This window comes from Xyrauchen texanus, chromosome 25 (genome assembly GCF_025860055.1).
Source record: "Xyrauchen texanus isolate HMW12.3.18 chromosome 25, RBS_HiC_50CHRs, whole genome shotgun sequence".
NCBI lineage: Eukaryota > Metazoa > Chordata > Actinopteri > Cypriniformes > Catostomidae > Xyrauchen > Xyrauchen texanus.
The window spans coordinates 35953841-35969997 of NC_068300.1; the positions used below are offsets into that span (position 1 = coordinate 35953841).

Here is a 16157-nt window from a genome sequence, read left to right on the forward strand (position 1 = left end):
ATTTTATACATATGTTTCAAAATTACTATTAATTCCTTTAGCAATAAAACTTTTTAAATGGGGAAAAAAATTACTGAGTGCACCTTTAATATAACTTCAGCTCTTCTGCCAACATTTGTGACATGTTGTCGATTACCACAGGAAATCAAAAATGTTTTTAACATTAATGTACTTTCAACGGAAATCAATGGGGTAAATCATTGCACCGGAATACATGTTACATTACACTTCCAAACCTTGTATTTGTTAAATATAATATTTCAACTCCTGTCATGACCATGTAAAGTTGGTAACCCAGTAATTTCAGCATAATTCAGTTTACCAGAAAGGGACTGTTTACACAGAGAAATCCACCCACAGGAATGAAGTTAATCCAACCAGAAGTTAATAAAGTAGTCCCACCACTAACACTACTATTTAGATACGTTTTAAAAAATATACATTGTACGTAAGACTTAAAACCCCTTAAACTCTGTTTAATTCTTAAATGTTTCTGTACACATAAGGCATACAAAGTATCATTTGAAAGTTTAGAATCTGTACTTATATAACTTGTAACTTCTGCATTTATCTTACTTAAAATGACAAAATAAGGCTTTAAAATATTTGCGTTGAAAATTAGCACCCCCTAGAGGTAATGGGGTATAAATGTTTATATGAAAATAAAAGTCCTTCACATAGCATCTATTTTGTTGCCCTAAAAATGAAATATGATTTCTGTAAGTCATCAAATAAATGTCACTTTTATGCTCTGGTCACTGTTGCTGTAAACCCCAAATAGCTAAAAACCTTATATCTGCTTTTACTTTTTTTTTCCTGTAAAATTGCTTGGCTGAATAATGTTATTTCTTAGATGTCCAGAACAACATATGCCATCCAGCAGGAAAAGCATGCTAAACAAATCATCATAAAAACATGTTTTTATTATCATTACAAAGGGGAGGATCTCAGCTTTCTAATGACAGATTGAATTTCTAGTCCACTCAGAGGCCGTGATATTCAATGAAGTAACGAGCGTGGTGCATGAACTGAAAATTAAACTAAATGTCTATGGACGAACACATCTTTGAGGGCTAAAATGCATTAGAGCGCTACCTACATTTCAGATCTTTATATTGTAATGGAATGACTTTGCTTGCTGCCATCTAGTGGAATGAAATAAGACTTTTCAAAATGAGGTTAAGTGAAAAGAAACAGAAATACACGTTTACAAAGTTAGGACAACAACAAAAAGATTAGAAAAAAAACTTTGTTTATCACAAATTATAAACACATATAATATTATTTATAAATAATTATATATATATATATATATATATATATATATATATATATATATATATATATATATATATATTTTGTTTTTTTTTTGTGATTGTTTTGCAATTAGTCCACAGTATGACTAAACATTTTGAAAAATTGCTTAATTAACGTAAGCACTTAAATAAAAATACGAGCTGTGCATTTCTGCTTATAACCCTCTGGAATGCCTTGCTCCATAGAAGTCCACTGTAAGTGCATTACCGTAAATCTGATTTACAATCAGGGGCGATTTAAAATGACTCTTGTTGGTAATTGTCAACATTCCACAGATGTGTTTAACCCAGATCATTTCTTAAACATTTGCACATAGTTTCTCAAAATTGTTTTTCTCCAAGTCTTGATTAACTCAGACTGGAGATTCTGAAGCTCTTTCTTTGATACAGAAAATTCTTCCTGCACTTCTACATGGAGAGGCGGTTAACATAGACATGGCTTTCATGGTCTATGTGGCTCATGAGATGGGCTTTCTGACAGAGGAGGAGAAAAGACGCATCATAGTCTGCATGTGGAGTCTTGAGCTTCCTGTGTGGCATTCAGACTGCACTCTGGAGCTGGTACAGAAATCCCTTAGTGAACGACTCAAGCACTCCGGTGGACTTCTGAGAATGCCTCTACCTATGGGTCTGGGCAAAGCAAGTATGTGGTACAGACAATGGGATTTAAAAATATTTTTGAACTTTACTCTGTATTATTGCCCAAAAATGACTTTGTATTTAAAAGTGCTGTAAGCAATATCTTTTATGAAATGGTATGCAGACGATATTTCTTCTCCCTTAGTTAGTAGTTGAAGCGGATCATTCAGGTTTAATGGCACATTCAAATTAATAACAGTTGTCAGTTGAAGGCACTACTTGATACAGTTGTTTTTGACAATGTTGAAAAGACACACTGTTCTCTTCTGCTCGGTGATGGTCTTAACAGTGTCTTTGGAGTGCAGGGTTTTGAAAAAGAGGGGGTGTGCCGCGTGTCTGAATCAGTCAGAGAAGTTTCAGAACGTCAAACAAGTCCACAAGAACATGAGAAATCACTTTGAGAATCAGCTAATGTTAATATTTTCAGTAAAAATGTAAGTATTTGATGATTTTCATAAAGTTTTTTTGAACGAATATTACATTTATATAGCGTTTTTTTTTTTTGACACTACACTCAAAGCACTTTACATAGTATAGGGGGAATCTCCTCAACCACCAAGAGGTGTGCAGCATCAACACGGAAGATGCAACAGCAGCCATAGTGCACCAGAACTCCCACCACACACCAGCTATTGATGGAGAGGAGAGAGTAGAGTGATGTAACCAATTAATGGATGGAGATTACTAGGAGGCCATGATTGACAAGGGCCAATGGAGGGAATTTGGCCAGGACACCAGGGTTACACCACCTACTATTTACGAGAAGTGTCCTGGGATTTTTATTGTCCACAGAGAGTCAGGACCTCAGTTTAACATCTCATACAAAGGACAGTACCTTTTTACAGGATAGTCTCCCATCAATATATTAGGGCATTAGAACCCACAAAGATCACAGGGTGAGCACCTCCAGCTGACCTCATAAATACCTCTTCCAGCAGCAACCTTAGTTTTCCCCATGAGGTCTCCCATCCAGGTACTGTCCAGGCTCAACCCAGTGGGCAACCGGTCTACAGCGTGATATGGATATATTAGACCATTTCACCCTGTATGGAAATAGTTGTATTTCTTCATGATGATGTGAAATGCATTCAGTATCAAAATAATTTAGTAAAGGAAATGTATATCCTGTAAATAGCACTTTTGAAGAATTATTAAAATGATGTAGAGTACACTCACATTACATGAAGACTACAGTCATACTAGATTAGAAAAAGTAATTTTTTTTTACATTAGGTGGATTACACATTGTGGAGGCCACCATGTTGAGATCATATAACCATTTATGGTTGAGGAGTAAATGGGTTATGAGAAGAAATATGCCTGCTAAAAAGATATTTCTGCTTCGATAGGTGTCAGTATAATGTCCAAGACCACTGTTGTACAGGGATGTGCCGACACAATCATAGCACTTCAACAATGTGATTATTTTTCTCAAAATATTGCATTGATAGGCCTACTTTAAATCTGTGTATTGATATTTTTTATGTGTGCATTCATATGATTTTTTACAGTTTTATTTTTAAAAGAAGCATGTCATCTAAATTGTAAACTAAGATACATGCCAAGACCAGACAATTGTAAATTTCTGTCCATATTTCTCAGGGGTTCTACTGTATGAGATATCCTACTGGGCAAAAATAAAGTGAACCATGCAAAAGAGATTAAGGCAATCCCACAGATTTTCATGTGATGTATTAAATCAGCATTTTCATGCATTAAATTGGGATTATATTCGTAATGTTTATCAGGAGGTAGAGAACTGCGCAGGCCTTAAAATGAAACCCGGACCCGTACCAGAGACCGTGTGGCCTGTCCCGAATTATACCGTAAGATTAGAAGCCCGAACCAAACCCGAATTCTCTCACCATCTTTATAATTTCTTCTCCTAGCAAGTACTGTTGCAATAAGCTGTTTTTATGTAAGCATTTAGGCAGCATTCGTAACAATATTGAAACAGTAAACGTATACCATTTTTAAGGATTATGTGCTGAAACTTTGCTTGGTGCAGAACAATCTGGAATAAAATTAAACAATGCAACCGTCCCCTCTAACTTGTTCAGGCACCTGCTGATTCTGTGTCATTTGAGCCATAAGTGAGTCTGTGTCATGTAACAAACGATCTTCTCTGCCCATATTTGGATGACTTCCACCTCTGGTTGCAGTGATCTGAATCCTAATAAGATTAGTTTAGCATTCCATGACGCTGGACAAAGTACTGTATCGTTTCCGATGAAATCATCTGATCGAAGAAGGCTAACGTGTTTTTGCCAGATAGCACATTATGCTTCGTGTGGATTATCTAATGATCTATGCATATTACATTGTGTGTGGACTCATTAGACAAAACCAAATGTAATGGTATGTGACATTTCATGTTCCATTTATTTTTATAAGTGAAAACACATGTACTCTAAGCAACACCTGTTTACATGTATCATATATGTCAAAGACATATACATAGCTATTATTCGCTATATTTGTCTGTCAGTAAAACAAACAGGCTGGTTGTATTCTTCTCATTAAGAGCTTTCAAACAACATATGACACATGGCTATTTTATTAGTTTCATGTTTTTACCAATTACAATAATGATGTGTTGGTCAAGACTGTGGTTATTAATATTTTGATAAATGTTATTTTTCTTGAGCTTAAAGGGTGCACCGGTAATACTCTACAATAAGGTTCCATTTGTTTACATTAATAGTTAATGCATTAGGTATCTTGAACTTACAATGAACACTATGTTTTTAACAGCATTTATTAATCTTTGTTAATATTAGTTAATAAAAATACCATTGCTCATTTTTAGTTCATGTTAGATCATAGTGCATTAACTAATGTAAACATATACAACTTTGATTTTAAACTATATGTTGGAATTAACATTAACCACGATTAATACATGCTATGAAAGTATTGTTCACTGTTAGTTCATATTAGTTAATGTTGTTAACTAATGTTAACAAATGAAACATTATTGTAAAGTGTTACCGGTGCACCGTTACGTGTTCAAAGCAAATTGTAGACACTCTGAAATTTCCTTCACTTTGTTTCAATTTGCCCCTACAGGAATCTACAATGGCATAGAAGAGATCATACTTTGCAGAGCATTCAAGAAATGGTGTGAAGAACATAGAGCTGAGCGCTTGGACAACATCAAGGAAACATAATACTGCCCCACTTCAATATTACACCTGACTGTAATTCTTAATAAACATCCACATACATTTGAGAGTAAAACATCTCTGATAAAAATTAAATAAATGCCAGAAATTGTGAAAACCACTAAATATAACTTTAATGTTTGTAACACTTTCAATCCAAGTACACTTGTCAAGCTTGAAATGGCCACACTAGTGACCAACTACTTCAAATTTTCAATTTCAAAACAACATTTTGAGTGAAAGGTGACTTCAACAGGTGAAAAGTTGGGTCGGCTTCCAGTACTGAATTCATACAAAATCCTTCATAAGGCAATTCAACCAACATTTTTTTTAAGTCCTTCCTTAAATAATGTTTGGTTAAGCTTCAAAAACATAATACAAAATGACATTAACAAAAAACATCTTTAGCTATAGCCAGCCCCCCCCCCACCCCCCATGGAAGCTTTCAGTGGGCATCACTGATACTCATGCATTCACATAGGAGCCTTGAGCTTTCCTTGATTGTCTGAATTATTGCTAAGAAAATAACAATTGCAACAGCCAGTTTTGCTTTAACTCCACAACATACATAAATAATACTTTTACTGCATATTCAGACTTCACTTGAAATTTGGCAACATTTTATCAGTCAACACTGTATAACATTACATACAAATTACATTAAAGTCAACTTTCAGTAGTTTCATGCTAGTAGGTGGAGTTAAATACAATATTCTTGAAAGCCATGAAGTGCTTCAAGACAATTCAGGTTTAATCAAGAATACATTTATGTCAGATCAAGTCTTTAGTCAAACCCTTCAAGATCATTCCCCTCTACTTCCCTTAAGGACATTTATTTGACACTAGTTTGATGCCACAGTCTAAGACACAATCTAAGATCACAAAAATAGAAGAAAATACATTTCTTTTAAATACAGAATTCATGAGTAATGAGATATCATTCAGTTCCATTCTATGTCATTTGAGCCATCATTAAATCTGTCATGTACTTGGTGGCCATATGTAATTAGAGTGAACAATCCTCCCTGCCCATATCTGGATGATGACTTCCACCTCTGGTTGCAGTGATCTGAATCCTACTACGATTAGTTAAGCATTCCATGACACTGGACAACGTACTGTATAATTTCTGATGAAGTCATCTCATCCAGGAAAGTGAAGCTGTTTTTAACCAGAAAGCACATTATGATATAATTCACACAAAAATGTGTCATCATTATGCCTAATGTCACTCAAAAAACTTGTGATTTTCAAGTTTCTTTGCATAATGTTTTTGCATTAACAACAAGCATGTGAGTAAATGTTGATATAATTTTAATTTTGGTTGAACTATTCCTTTAAGTAACAGGTTTGTAATTTAAGGCACTTAACTGTCGTATAACTCATCTTTCACTAAAACTTGTTTATTATTAAACCTTATTCACATAAGTCTGCACTAACTGACTGGCACAATTAACGTTCCACCTCCCGTGGAAAGCAGGTGGTATACTGAATTTTTTCAAATGTAATTTATCAAATGATTTCTTCTTTCAAAGAAAAGGGTTGATTTCTGAACTGAAAGTTACCTCTGCATAGTTCTATATAACAAAACATAATACAGTAGTTGCACCTACATGGCCATTATAGTGGCACAAATTGGATGCTTCTCAAAGGCATATATCAGCGCCACTGCTGAGCATTTTGAAACAGTAAAAATATTCAGTAACTGTACAGCTTATTATAACATAGTCATTTTACACCAAGCATTTCAAAAACCCAAAAAAGTGTTAGAATATATATATATATATATATATATATATATATATATATATATATATATATATATATATATATATATATATAAAAATTGTTTTACATTTTGTATATACCATTTTTTTGTTTAGTTTTGAAGGTACAGGCGTTCATCCAGTGTTTTTGAGAAGTACAAAAAAATTTTATTTGATCCTACATTTTCTCCTAATTTTCCTAAACAGTCTGAAACACCAGGCGATATATAGCCCCCCCAAAACACCCCTGAAAATTTTTATTTTTCAGTGGAGATGACGAGTCTAAAGTCTGAAATACTAAGCAAGTTCACATTCACATGGATTATTTAATGCTTTGCACTGTATTGTGAGATGCATTGTGTTAAAATGCATCCTCTGGGTATATTCATAATATAGGCTACAAGCAGTGTATAACTATATAGGCACTGCATATACAGTAACCACAACAAATCATGTTCATTTACATGACAATAAATCTTAAAATGTATTAAATGACAGATATAGCAACTAACCATAAAACAGACCACTAATAACAACTGCCTATTTTTGTTTTCAGAAACTATTACCACCCTAAATGTTTGTCAAACTGTCCAAGTTTTGCAGATCATTCTCTGTTTGTTTCTAGCAGGACATTGCTTACAGATCTTGGCACATTTGAACTTAAATTGGATATTGTGGAGATTATTCCAGTGACAAAATGACCTGATTCCCATCATTCCAAAATACCCACAGTGGTGTGAATCAATGGAGCTTAGTGAAATAACCTTAAAACAGAAAAAAAAAAAAAAAAAAACAGCTCTGAGGGACGAATTCACTAAACAATGGCACAACTTTAGCATGCAATATTTCAGTACAAAAACTTGCACCTTATTGACATTCCACCTGCAATTCATTCGAACCAGGCACCATCTACATCATGCATATTTCAATTAAATCTTTGTGAATATATTGTCTATTTGACAACAAAACTTTCTGTTGACAATTTTGTATTGTCGACTAATCGTTTCAGCCCTAGATATAACCACCATTTAATAAGATGCATAGTGCAGTCGAACACCCCTTTAGTATTCATAATTGCTTTAGTGAATCACCAAAGTGCAAATAAACAATGCTATCAGCTGGCCCAATTAGTTTTTAGTGAATTTCCCCTGAGAGAATAGTGACACTAATTCATTGGCAGAAAATAATTTGTATTTGTAAAATGTTAATATCTACAAAAACTAATTAAATGGCAAGTATTATGTTTAAATCATTCCTTTACAAGGGATATAAAAGAGAGAGATTTTTCTAAACTATGCGTAAAGATGCTACTGTACAACCAGAGAAAAATCACCATTCAAGTGCACTTTTACAATATCCCAAAGTTGATTCAGTTATATTCTAAATACACCTATGCAAAGTACACAAATCAATCTTTTTTCTGATACTGACCTTGATTATTTAGATATTATGCACAGCTGAATTATTGTAACATGATAAAAACTCCAGGAACGCAAAACTGGGATAAGGTTAGAATACAATAAAATAAAATGAGTGTAAACATAAAAAATAATATTACTTTGCACTTGATAAAACAAGCTGTGCTTCCTATTCGGCAGTCAATCGCATTATTGGAAGACTGTAACCAATAACCAGCCAAACGAGAGCTAACAAACATGCTCGTTTTCTTCCATGCTCACGCTATTTTTCTGGCTACTTTCGTTTGAGGCTCCAGGTGAGATGGAGGTGAGCAGCGAGTCGTTTGTTGCTACACCCGTTAGTGTGTCGTCCATCAGGATGTCATCAAGTTTGGTGCCATGTGCCTTAGGGATCAGACTGTAGGCCTCGGTATCAGTGGTAGAGCCCGGACCATGGGCGTCATTAAAGGTGATTGTGCCATTGTTAAGGTCGAGGGTGCTTGAGCGGCCCATGTCCGGGCAGGAGGGGTGCGCGTGGGAGTACATATCCTGGGTGCAGCCTCCCAGAACCGGCTCCTGTTTGATGGCCCGGGCTGCCAGCTCTGATGGGCAGAGTGTAGAGGAGGCGACGGCCAGTCCATGTGCACGGGCCTGCATTTCCAGCTCCTGGATTCATGCGGAGCATTCAAAAAGAGAGAAGAGGTCTCCTGTTAATGGTTGACTACAACATTGCATTACCTGTTGCTTAAAGGGTTAGACCAAAATGTAACATTGGCACAATTTTCGCTATTGACACAATTTCAGAAAGGCTTCATTACCTGCAACAATCAGTGTCTTTACATGCACACCAACATGCTGATAATGGCCAAAAATCTACCAGTTTGTGCTTAAACCATTTATGACCTTACCCAGATAAAGAAAAGCCATTTAAGCCATTTAAATGACCACACACATTGTCGCCTTATTAAGCATATTCAGTGTAAGAATGCACACGTAAACTTGCTCATTAGCTTAAAACAATGCCTAAATAGCTATTTGGCTATTGGTTACCATTAGATTAGATAGACATTTGACCGTGTAGAAAGACAGACTCATCATTGCATCATTCACAGAGCTTCATTGAAGTGGGCGGTCCCTGCAGAGCTCATTTGGCATGCTTTGTTAGCTGCGATTCTCTGATTGGTGGATCTTTTTCTGCAGGATCATGGGTAATGTAGTTATTCAGCACAAACTCCGCTATTAAATGTGTTTTTAATAACATGAACTGATAGCATATTCCATCGATTTACAACCTCAGAGCTCACTGTAGGTCTGTTATGAAATATTTGCATGTTACTGTTTAAAATAAATGAGCTTATGGAGAAAATGAAAGGGGTTTTTACTTCCTCTACAGTATAGTGGTCAACCGATATGGATTTCTGACCAACATCAATGGCTGATGCCATTGAGTAGAAAGCAGGGTGGCTACTGTTATGAAAATATATACACATGATATTTTAAAAAGATAGCATATGAGATGTATACAAAATATTTACTGAAATGTACACTTCTGCTAATCTGCAAAGTGGTTATACAGTTATAAGCCAATGCCAATAATCTCAAAATGGCACAAATGGCTCTTTTGATTAATCAGCCTGGCCAAAATATTGGTCTATCACTTCTTCGATCAAAAGTTTACATGTTACATTTAGTTAGTGTGCTCATTTATTGTCTCTAGCTGACCTGTATCCTAAGCATCAGGTGGCGGTTGGCATGTTCCAGCTTCTTCTGTCGGTTCTCCAGCTCTTTGGCACGTTGTTGCTCTCTCTGAAGTTTCCTGATGTAGTCCACAGAGGCCTTCAGAATAGTGCCCTTGTTCCAGCGCATATCCCTGAGGAATAACACAACCATCCTCAGCTGACAACAGCAGCTCTATTAACAGCATTAGCATCTGTGGTATTCATGTGGTTGACGTGTAGCTCAGAATGTACTGAACATATTTGTCCTTACGGGTCATTTGATTTTGGAATCAGAGTTCCCAGTTCTTTAATTCGATCGTTGATGTTGAATCTTCGTCTCCTCTCAACTGATACAGAGGAAGAAAATAATATTATATTACAAATCCATATCATATTCGAGGGCCATATAATATTTAGTCTAGCGTAGCCAGACTTTTGACTAAATGGCATAAAGTCTGGTCCACATTGCAGCTTATTCTGGCCATGAACCGCCCACATCGAAGGGACCGTCTGACCAACATGTAAAGCGATCAACCAGTTTGTTTTGTTTTTACATAAGGGGTGGGTTTATCTGAAATAGCCTATAACACAATGTAATGTAATGCAAGTATGTAAATGAGTGGTGCAAAGCACAATTAGCTATCATTTCGCTAAGATGTTTCAAAAGCAAGTCTGTTTTCAGCGCAAAGTCTAAACTAATTTCCTGCATTTGAGTAAAGTTCATGCCCAAACAAGAAGTTGTAGAAAAATGTTTGTCTTAAGTATGATTTTCCTGACCACTTCGTTATTTTGATTATATTTTTTATTTCGTTTGAAGTGTTATTTGAATTTAGGAATATTTGTGGTTTTTCAAAATCAAAAACGACCGGTAGAGGTGAAGTGTGTTCCGATACAATCGCTGTTAATACTAGCCATGATTTGTGTGAGTAGATGAACATTATACTACTTACATTCTCTCTATAATTTAATGGAGCATAAATCCAAATCCTGATGAGAACCACATTTTCCATACATATAAAATGAGCGTGTCACTGTCATAGAAATGCCTGACATTCAACAGGGATGCGGTTAATGCACAAAAGAACGTAAGTCCTTATTTCTATACTTCTAATTCATTGCATACAGTCCATTAACACTACCAACTTCTTATGGATGTGCTGTCTTGTTTATATCGCTGGTGCTTGACAGGGAATGACTATATAATAGGATGCAAATGGTGCTGGAGAAGAACCTCAGAATTAAATTGCACTTGACCCAGCCCATTTGCACTTTGCACCAGCAATTTCACCAAATACTCTTGCGTCTAGATTTAGTGCATGCTTGAACGAAAGCATAACTTCGTGGCCACGCTCACAGACTTTGCATGTATGATTATGTTCATGATGTTATGCTCTTAAAATAAACTGGGAAACTTTGTCAGATTAAGTGATATTTTCACGAGTGCTTGCTGTTTCAACACATTACCTTGTAAACATAAGTTTGAGGCAGACTGATAAAAACCTTATGTGCCCTTACTGGCAGAAGTTACATAAAGGAAACCAATCAGATAAGCTTGCCAGATAAAAACAATAAGGACTTTCCAGTTTTGTCTGCAATATACATCAGATGATCAATGAACCGACTGTGGGTGGTAATATGTCAAGTCAACATCAACATAAAAAACTCACTTAAGTTATGGTTGTCCTTTTTTTGCCTTTCCTTTGCGAAAGCGCGCACCTCTGCCTCTAAAAAAAGACAAAGCAAGGTGAGAGGTGAGGAGAAGTTTATTTCCCAGCTGGCTTCATTGTTAATTTGAGAACATGAAAAAGTCTCTTGGCACCCCTGAAATGTCATTGCAGCTGTCTTTCATAGTATAATCACTAAAAGTCAGTGTTAAGTTGTTGTTAAGCAAGTATGCATATATGCTCTCCCTAAACAATTCTTTGTAACCAACCATTTTCTTTTTGGTCATGTTTGGAATAGCATACTAACATACCACTCTTACTATTGCTGCTGTACTGTATATAGTATGTATACTATGCACAGTAAGTGAATTTTCTGAATGCAAGGCATGCATGGATGATCTACTAGTTTTGCCCAAATTTGCAGTATGCAACAAAACACACTGCATGGAACACAGTAAGCAAGTATTCTATTCTGAACATAGCTATAATAATTGTACACATCAGATGCACCAGTATAGGTCTGTCAATGTGCAAATGAAACCCACAAAATTGTCATTGTTATGATTCAGAGAAGACCCTGATATGCAGACAATGTATGAAATATTTCCACGTACCCACAGGAAACCCTTCAGGCCTTTGATAGTTCTCAAACTTGCCACAGGAGCTGGGTTTGTCCATCATGTGCATCATGGCTGGAGATGGAGTAACTATGTGGCATATGATCATATTTTTTATACAATTCTCACTCTTAGCATCTTCCACATGAAATTTCTACTGACTTTAAAAGGTAAACCACAATACATTGTCAAAAGGCCTGGAGGGTCTTTGTTGCTAAACAAAACAGAATTAAAACTTTCATGCCCGAAAAAAGGCAGTTTTTATCAAATCAAACATGGTTAGACTCAATGTACACTCAGTGGCACTCACCAGAGAATTCCCTTTTAATATTGGGCAGGTTAGCAGGGCAGGAGTTACTGATAGAGATTCCAGGAGGTGGTATGCCTGGGTTACTGTACATGTCCATGAGGTTAGCTGAGACAGGGATCTAAAAACACAAGATACATGCTGTGCACACAATATCAACATTGTCTCATTGCATTCAACACCACTTAGAATCCAGTCCTTAAAACAGGACTGCACACTTACTTTCTTAAGAAAATTATTAGCACAAATGAACATTTATTAGCACACCATAGAGTAGAATTGCAATTGTTTTATTGTAATTTTTTTAATTATGTATTACTATATAATATTTACGACTGATGAGGGCTGTCGATTTAATTTGTTAAGTTAAAAATAATGCAACTAATCATGTCTCTGGACCGTAATAAGGAATATTCCTACCATCGGTGCAATTCAAGCTTGCAGTACCACCTGTTTTCAGCCAGGGGCAGTAAGCAAAACTCCAGCTGTATAAACAGTGCGCAGCTGTACAAAGAACAAAGTTCAAACTGCATTCTGAATGGGATAAATCAGCCTCCGAAGGGCACTTTGAAGGGAGAACAATCATGATAGCCATGCTGTAAGATCACTTTAAACAGAGTTACCAATAAAAATGACTTAAAATGTGAGTTCTGAATAAACTTTATTTTTGAGTTTAAACACAGCTGGACTGAGCGTAAGTCCTAATGCAGAGGCCTTGAAATGGATTGCTGTAGATATTTGAATTATTATATGTTATTTAATTATAACATTGTATAATTATTGAATAATTATATATTGAATTATTGTTATTTGAGGGGCTTTCTCAGCAAATATTTATATATTTGATTGATTGCGAATATTTTGATTAATTAATCAGCATATCATGTAATTCATTCGATTAAACATTTTAGTGGATGACAACCATATTTTTTTTTTACCATAAACAGTAATAAAAAAATAAAATAAAAATCACTCTTTTTGTGTGTTTATGGTTTTGTTTCGTCATAAACATACAGTTTCTAGGTCGCTTTGTCAGTTAAACAAAGTTTGAAACTTAGAAAAACACATCTTGAGATCCCTGTTTTTGGATCTGCGCTCCATCAAGCTGTGTTTGTACACAAGAATGTGTTCTTATCTAGTGTTGTCTGCTCTTGGTAAGTGTGATTTGTTCTCAGCATAAGCTGCGCGTTGCCTATATAGTGAGTTTCGCTTACTGCCCCCTGGAGAAAACAGGTGGTACTTCATGCTTGAATTGCTCATGTGGAAGGAATATTCCTTATTACAGTCCAGGTACATAATTAATTATTTTTTAACGCATCATTTTTTATATAATTAATCGCACTGAATTAACGTGTTAAATTGATGACCACTAATTTGAATAGCATGACCACAGAATTACAGTGATAACACGTCTATGCCAAACATTTGGCAAAGACATCAGACTAATTTTACATGTTTTTTGTTGAACACTCCTTATAGGTGTAAACAACACTTAATGCACATCGGCAAATGTGTTCAAATTTGCTGTTGCTTATTATAATTTGTTATCACAAATGTGAGCAAAACATTCTTCAGAGGAACACAAAAGAGGTTTTGAAGAATATTCATGCAGATCTTTTCAATACAATGAAAGCACCAATTAAAACAAGCATCATAAATGTACCATAAAAGTAGTCCATATGACTCGTGCAGAACAGACCAAAATTTAGGCTATTCACTGAAACTTTTCCCCACTGTCTATCTGATAGCTCTCAAAACTCATTTGCGTTTGCGCATATTCAATCTTGGCATCTTTGCGATGATTTGTCATTAGACGCATGCTCCAGAGTCATTTTGACATTATTAAAGTCAAACCTAATGCATCGAGAGGTGACAAGTTTGAATATGCGCAAGCGCAAATGAGATTTGAGAGTCACGGCGGAAGTTTTCATCCAATGTAAATTTCAGTCTGTTTCACATACACAGCTATCAGATAGCTTTAGAAGGCTTGCGATATACTCAACGAGCACATGGACCACTTTCATAATGCCTCTTTTGTCCTTTTTGGAGCTTTAAAGCTCCAGTCCCCATCCTCTTCCACTGTATGGAAAATAGCAGCATGAACACTCTTCAAAATTCTTCCTTTTGTGTTTTATGGAAGAACAAAAAAACAAAACAAAGGTTTGCGTGAGAGTAATTAATAGTTGCTGATGCCAAAAGTTATATTTTTGGGGTGAACTATTCAGTCAATACTCCAAAAGATTGGGTGATTAAAGACATGTGGTCCACTATACAAGAGCTGAACTAGCAAGAAAAATAAGTGTAGTAGTGCAAAGAAAGTAAAACAATCCATACCGTGTTTGACATCTGAAGCCCGGGGTCCAAGGGGAATCTAATGAGATCCTCATTGTAACTTGATTCCAAACCAATTATGTCGTCAATGACATCGTCCATCTGACAAAGATCAAAGCAATCAGTCAAACAGCATTTAATAGTTTAAGTATATTACGTATAAGCCTCCTATAGTTAATTAAAGTGCTCTACTGTGGTAAAATAAAGAAACAGTTCAAATCAACCCAGTTCTTATCATTAAAATCATTAAGAAATCTATGCAGTTCAACAGCAGACTCTCTTTAAATCAGGTATTAACACTTATTTCAACTCTCTCCTCTCTATCACACTGTGAGCGATGACGCAATCCACGGCAGCTGTTATAGCGAGATATTCATAGAGCCGCAAACAGTGAGACTGTTAGTTTTGCTCCTCTACTTGTGTCTGTTTTTATGATTAGCAGGTAATGAACTCTAAAATGACAGAGTTCATGACGAAGTCATGCCTATTTATACTTCATTAACAAACGTTGACACATGATAATGAATTCACAACTGATTTGTTTGTCATGTTATAGAGTGAATTTCACAAAGAACGTGTCCAGGCCACATTTTTACCACAAAATAAAAAAGGGAGAAATAATCTTTAGCATAAAGAAAATAAAGCCTATTTTAGGCTTTTAAGATATTTCTGCCATTATTTTTGTCACAATAAGGCACATTTTCCCTCTTAATTTTTGCTGTAACAGATCATTTTAACTTTTAAGTTTGTTTGTAATTATCATTGCTGATTCTCATTAGATTCTCATTACTGTAATACAGTAATGAAAATCATCCCATCCGGAAACAATATTTATTAAAAATTCAAATCAGAAAAATGTACAGGCAGTACAAAAATGTATAAATACTTTTACATTTAAATTATATATATTATTATTATATAATATAATATATTTGCATTACAGTAATGAGAATTTGGGAGGAACATTTACTTAAAGGGATAGTTCACCCAAAAATGAATATTCTCTCATCATTTACTCACCCTCATGCCATCCCAGATGTGTATGACTTTCTTTCTTCTGCAGAACACTAATGAAGATTTTTAGAAGAATATCTCACCTCTGTAGGTCCATACAATGCAAGTGAATGGTGACCAGAACTTTGAAGTTCCAAAAAGGAGATAAAGACAGCATAAAATTAATCCATAATACTCCTGTGGTTAAATCCATGTCTTCAGAAGTAATATGATAGGTGTGGGTG

General features: G+C 35.4%; 2 protein-coding genes across 4 annotated transcripts in view; one reads left to right on the forward strand and one right to left on the reverse strand.

The window, feature by feature from the left end:
* LOC127619085 (2-epi-5-epi-valiolone synthase) overlaps nucleotides 1-6935 on the forward strand; it is a 33209-nt gene extending 26274 nt beyond the window's left edge. The window contains exons 4-5 of the mRNA XM_052091832.1: nucleotides 1707-1959; nucleotides 5025-6935. Coding sequence (XP_051947792.1) covers nucleotides 1707-1959; nucleotides 5025-5125 — 354 coding nt within the window. The 3' untranslated portion in view covers nucleotides 5126-6935. The remainder of the gene's footprint in view (nucleotides 1-1706; nucleotides 1960-5024) is intronic.
* Nucleotides 6936-6971: 36 nt separating this feature from the next.
* Nucleotides 6972-16157, reverse strand: part of LOC127619084 (microphthalmia-associated transcription factor-like) — a 53396-nt gene continuing 44210 nt past the window's right edge. Inside the window, exons 4-10 of one of the 3 annotated variants that reach the window (XM_052091829.1) lie at nucleotides 14923-15021; nucleotides 12592-12709; nucleotides 12279-12371; nucleotides 11668-11724; nucleotides 10272-10347; nucleotides 10005-10152; nucleotides 6972-8948 (exon numbers count right to left, since the gene is read on the reverse strand). In XM_052091829.1, the coding sequence (XP_051947789.1) occupies nucleotides 8532-8948; nucleotides 10005-10152; nucleotides 10272-10347; nucleotides 11668-11724; nucleotides 12279-12371; nucleotides 12592-12709; nucleotides 14923-15021 (1008 nt within the window). In that variant the 3' untranslated portion in view covers nucleotides 6972-8531. The remainder of the gene's footprint in view (nucleotides 8949-10004; nucleotides 10153-10271; nucleotides 10348-11667; nucleotides 11725-12278; nucleotides 12372-12591; nucleotides 12710-14922; nucleotides 15022-16157) is intronic. The other 2 variants (XM_052091830.1, XM_052091831.1) reach the window with 2 other exon arrangements.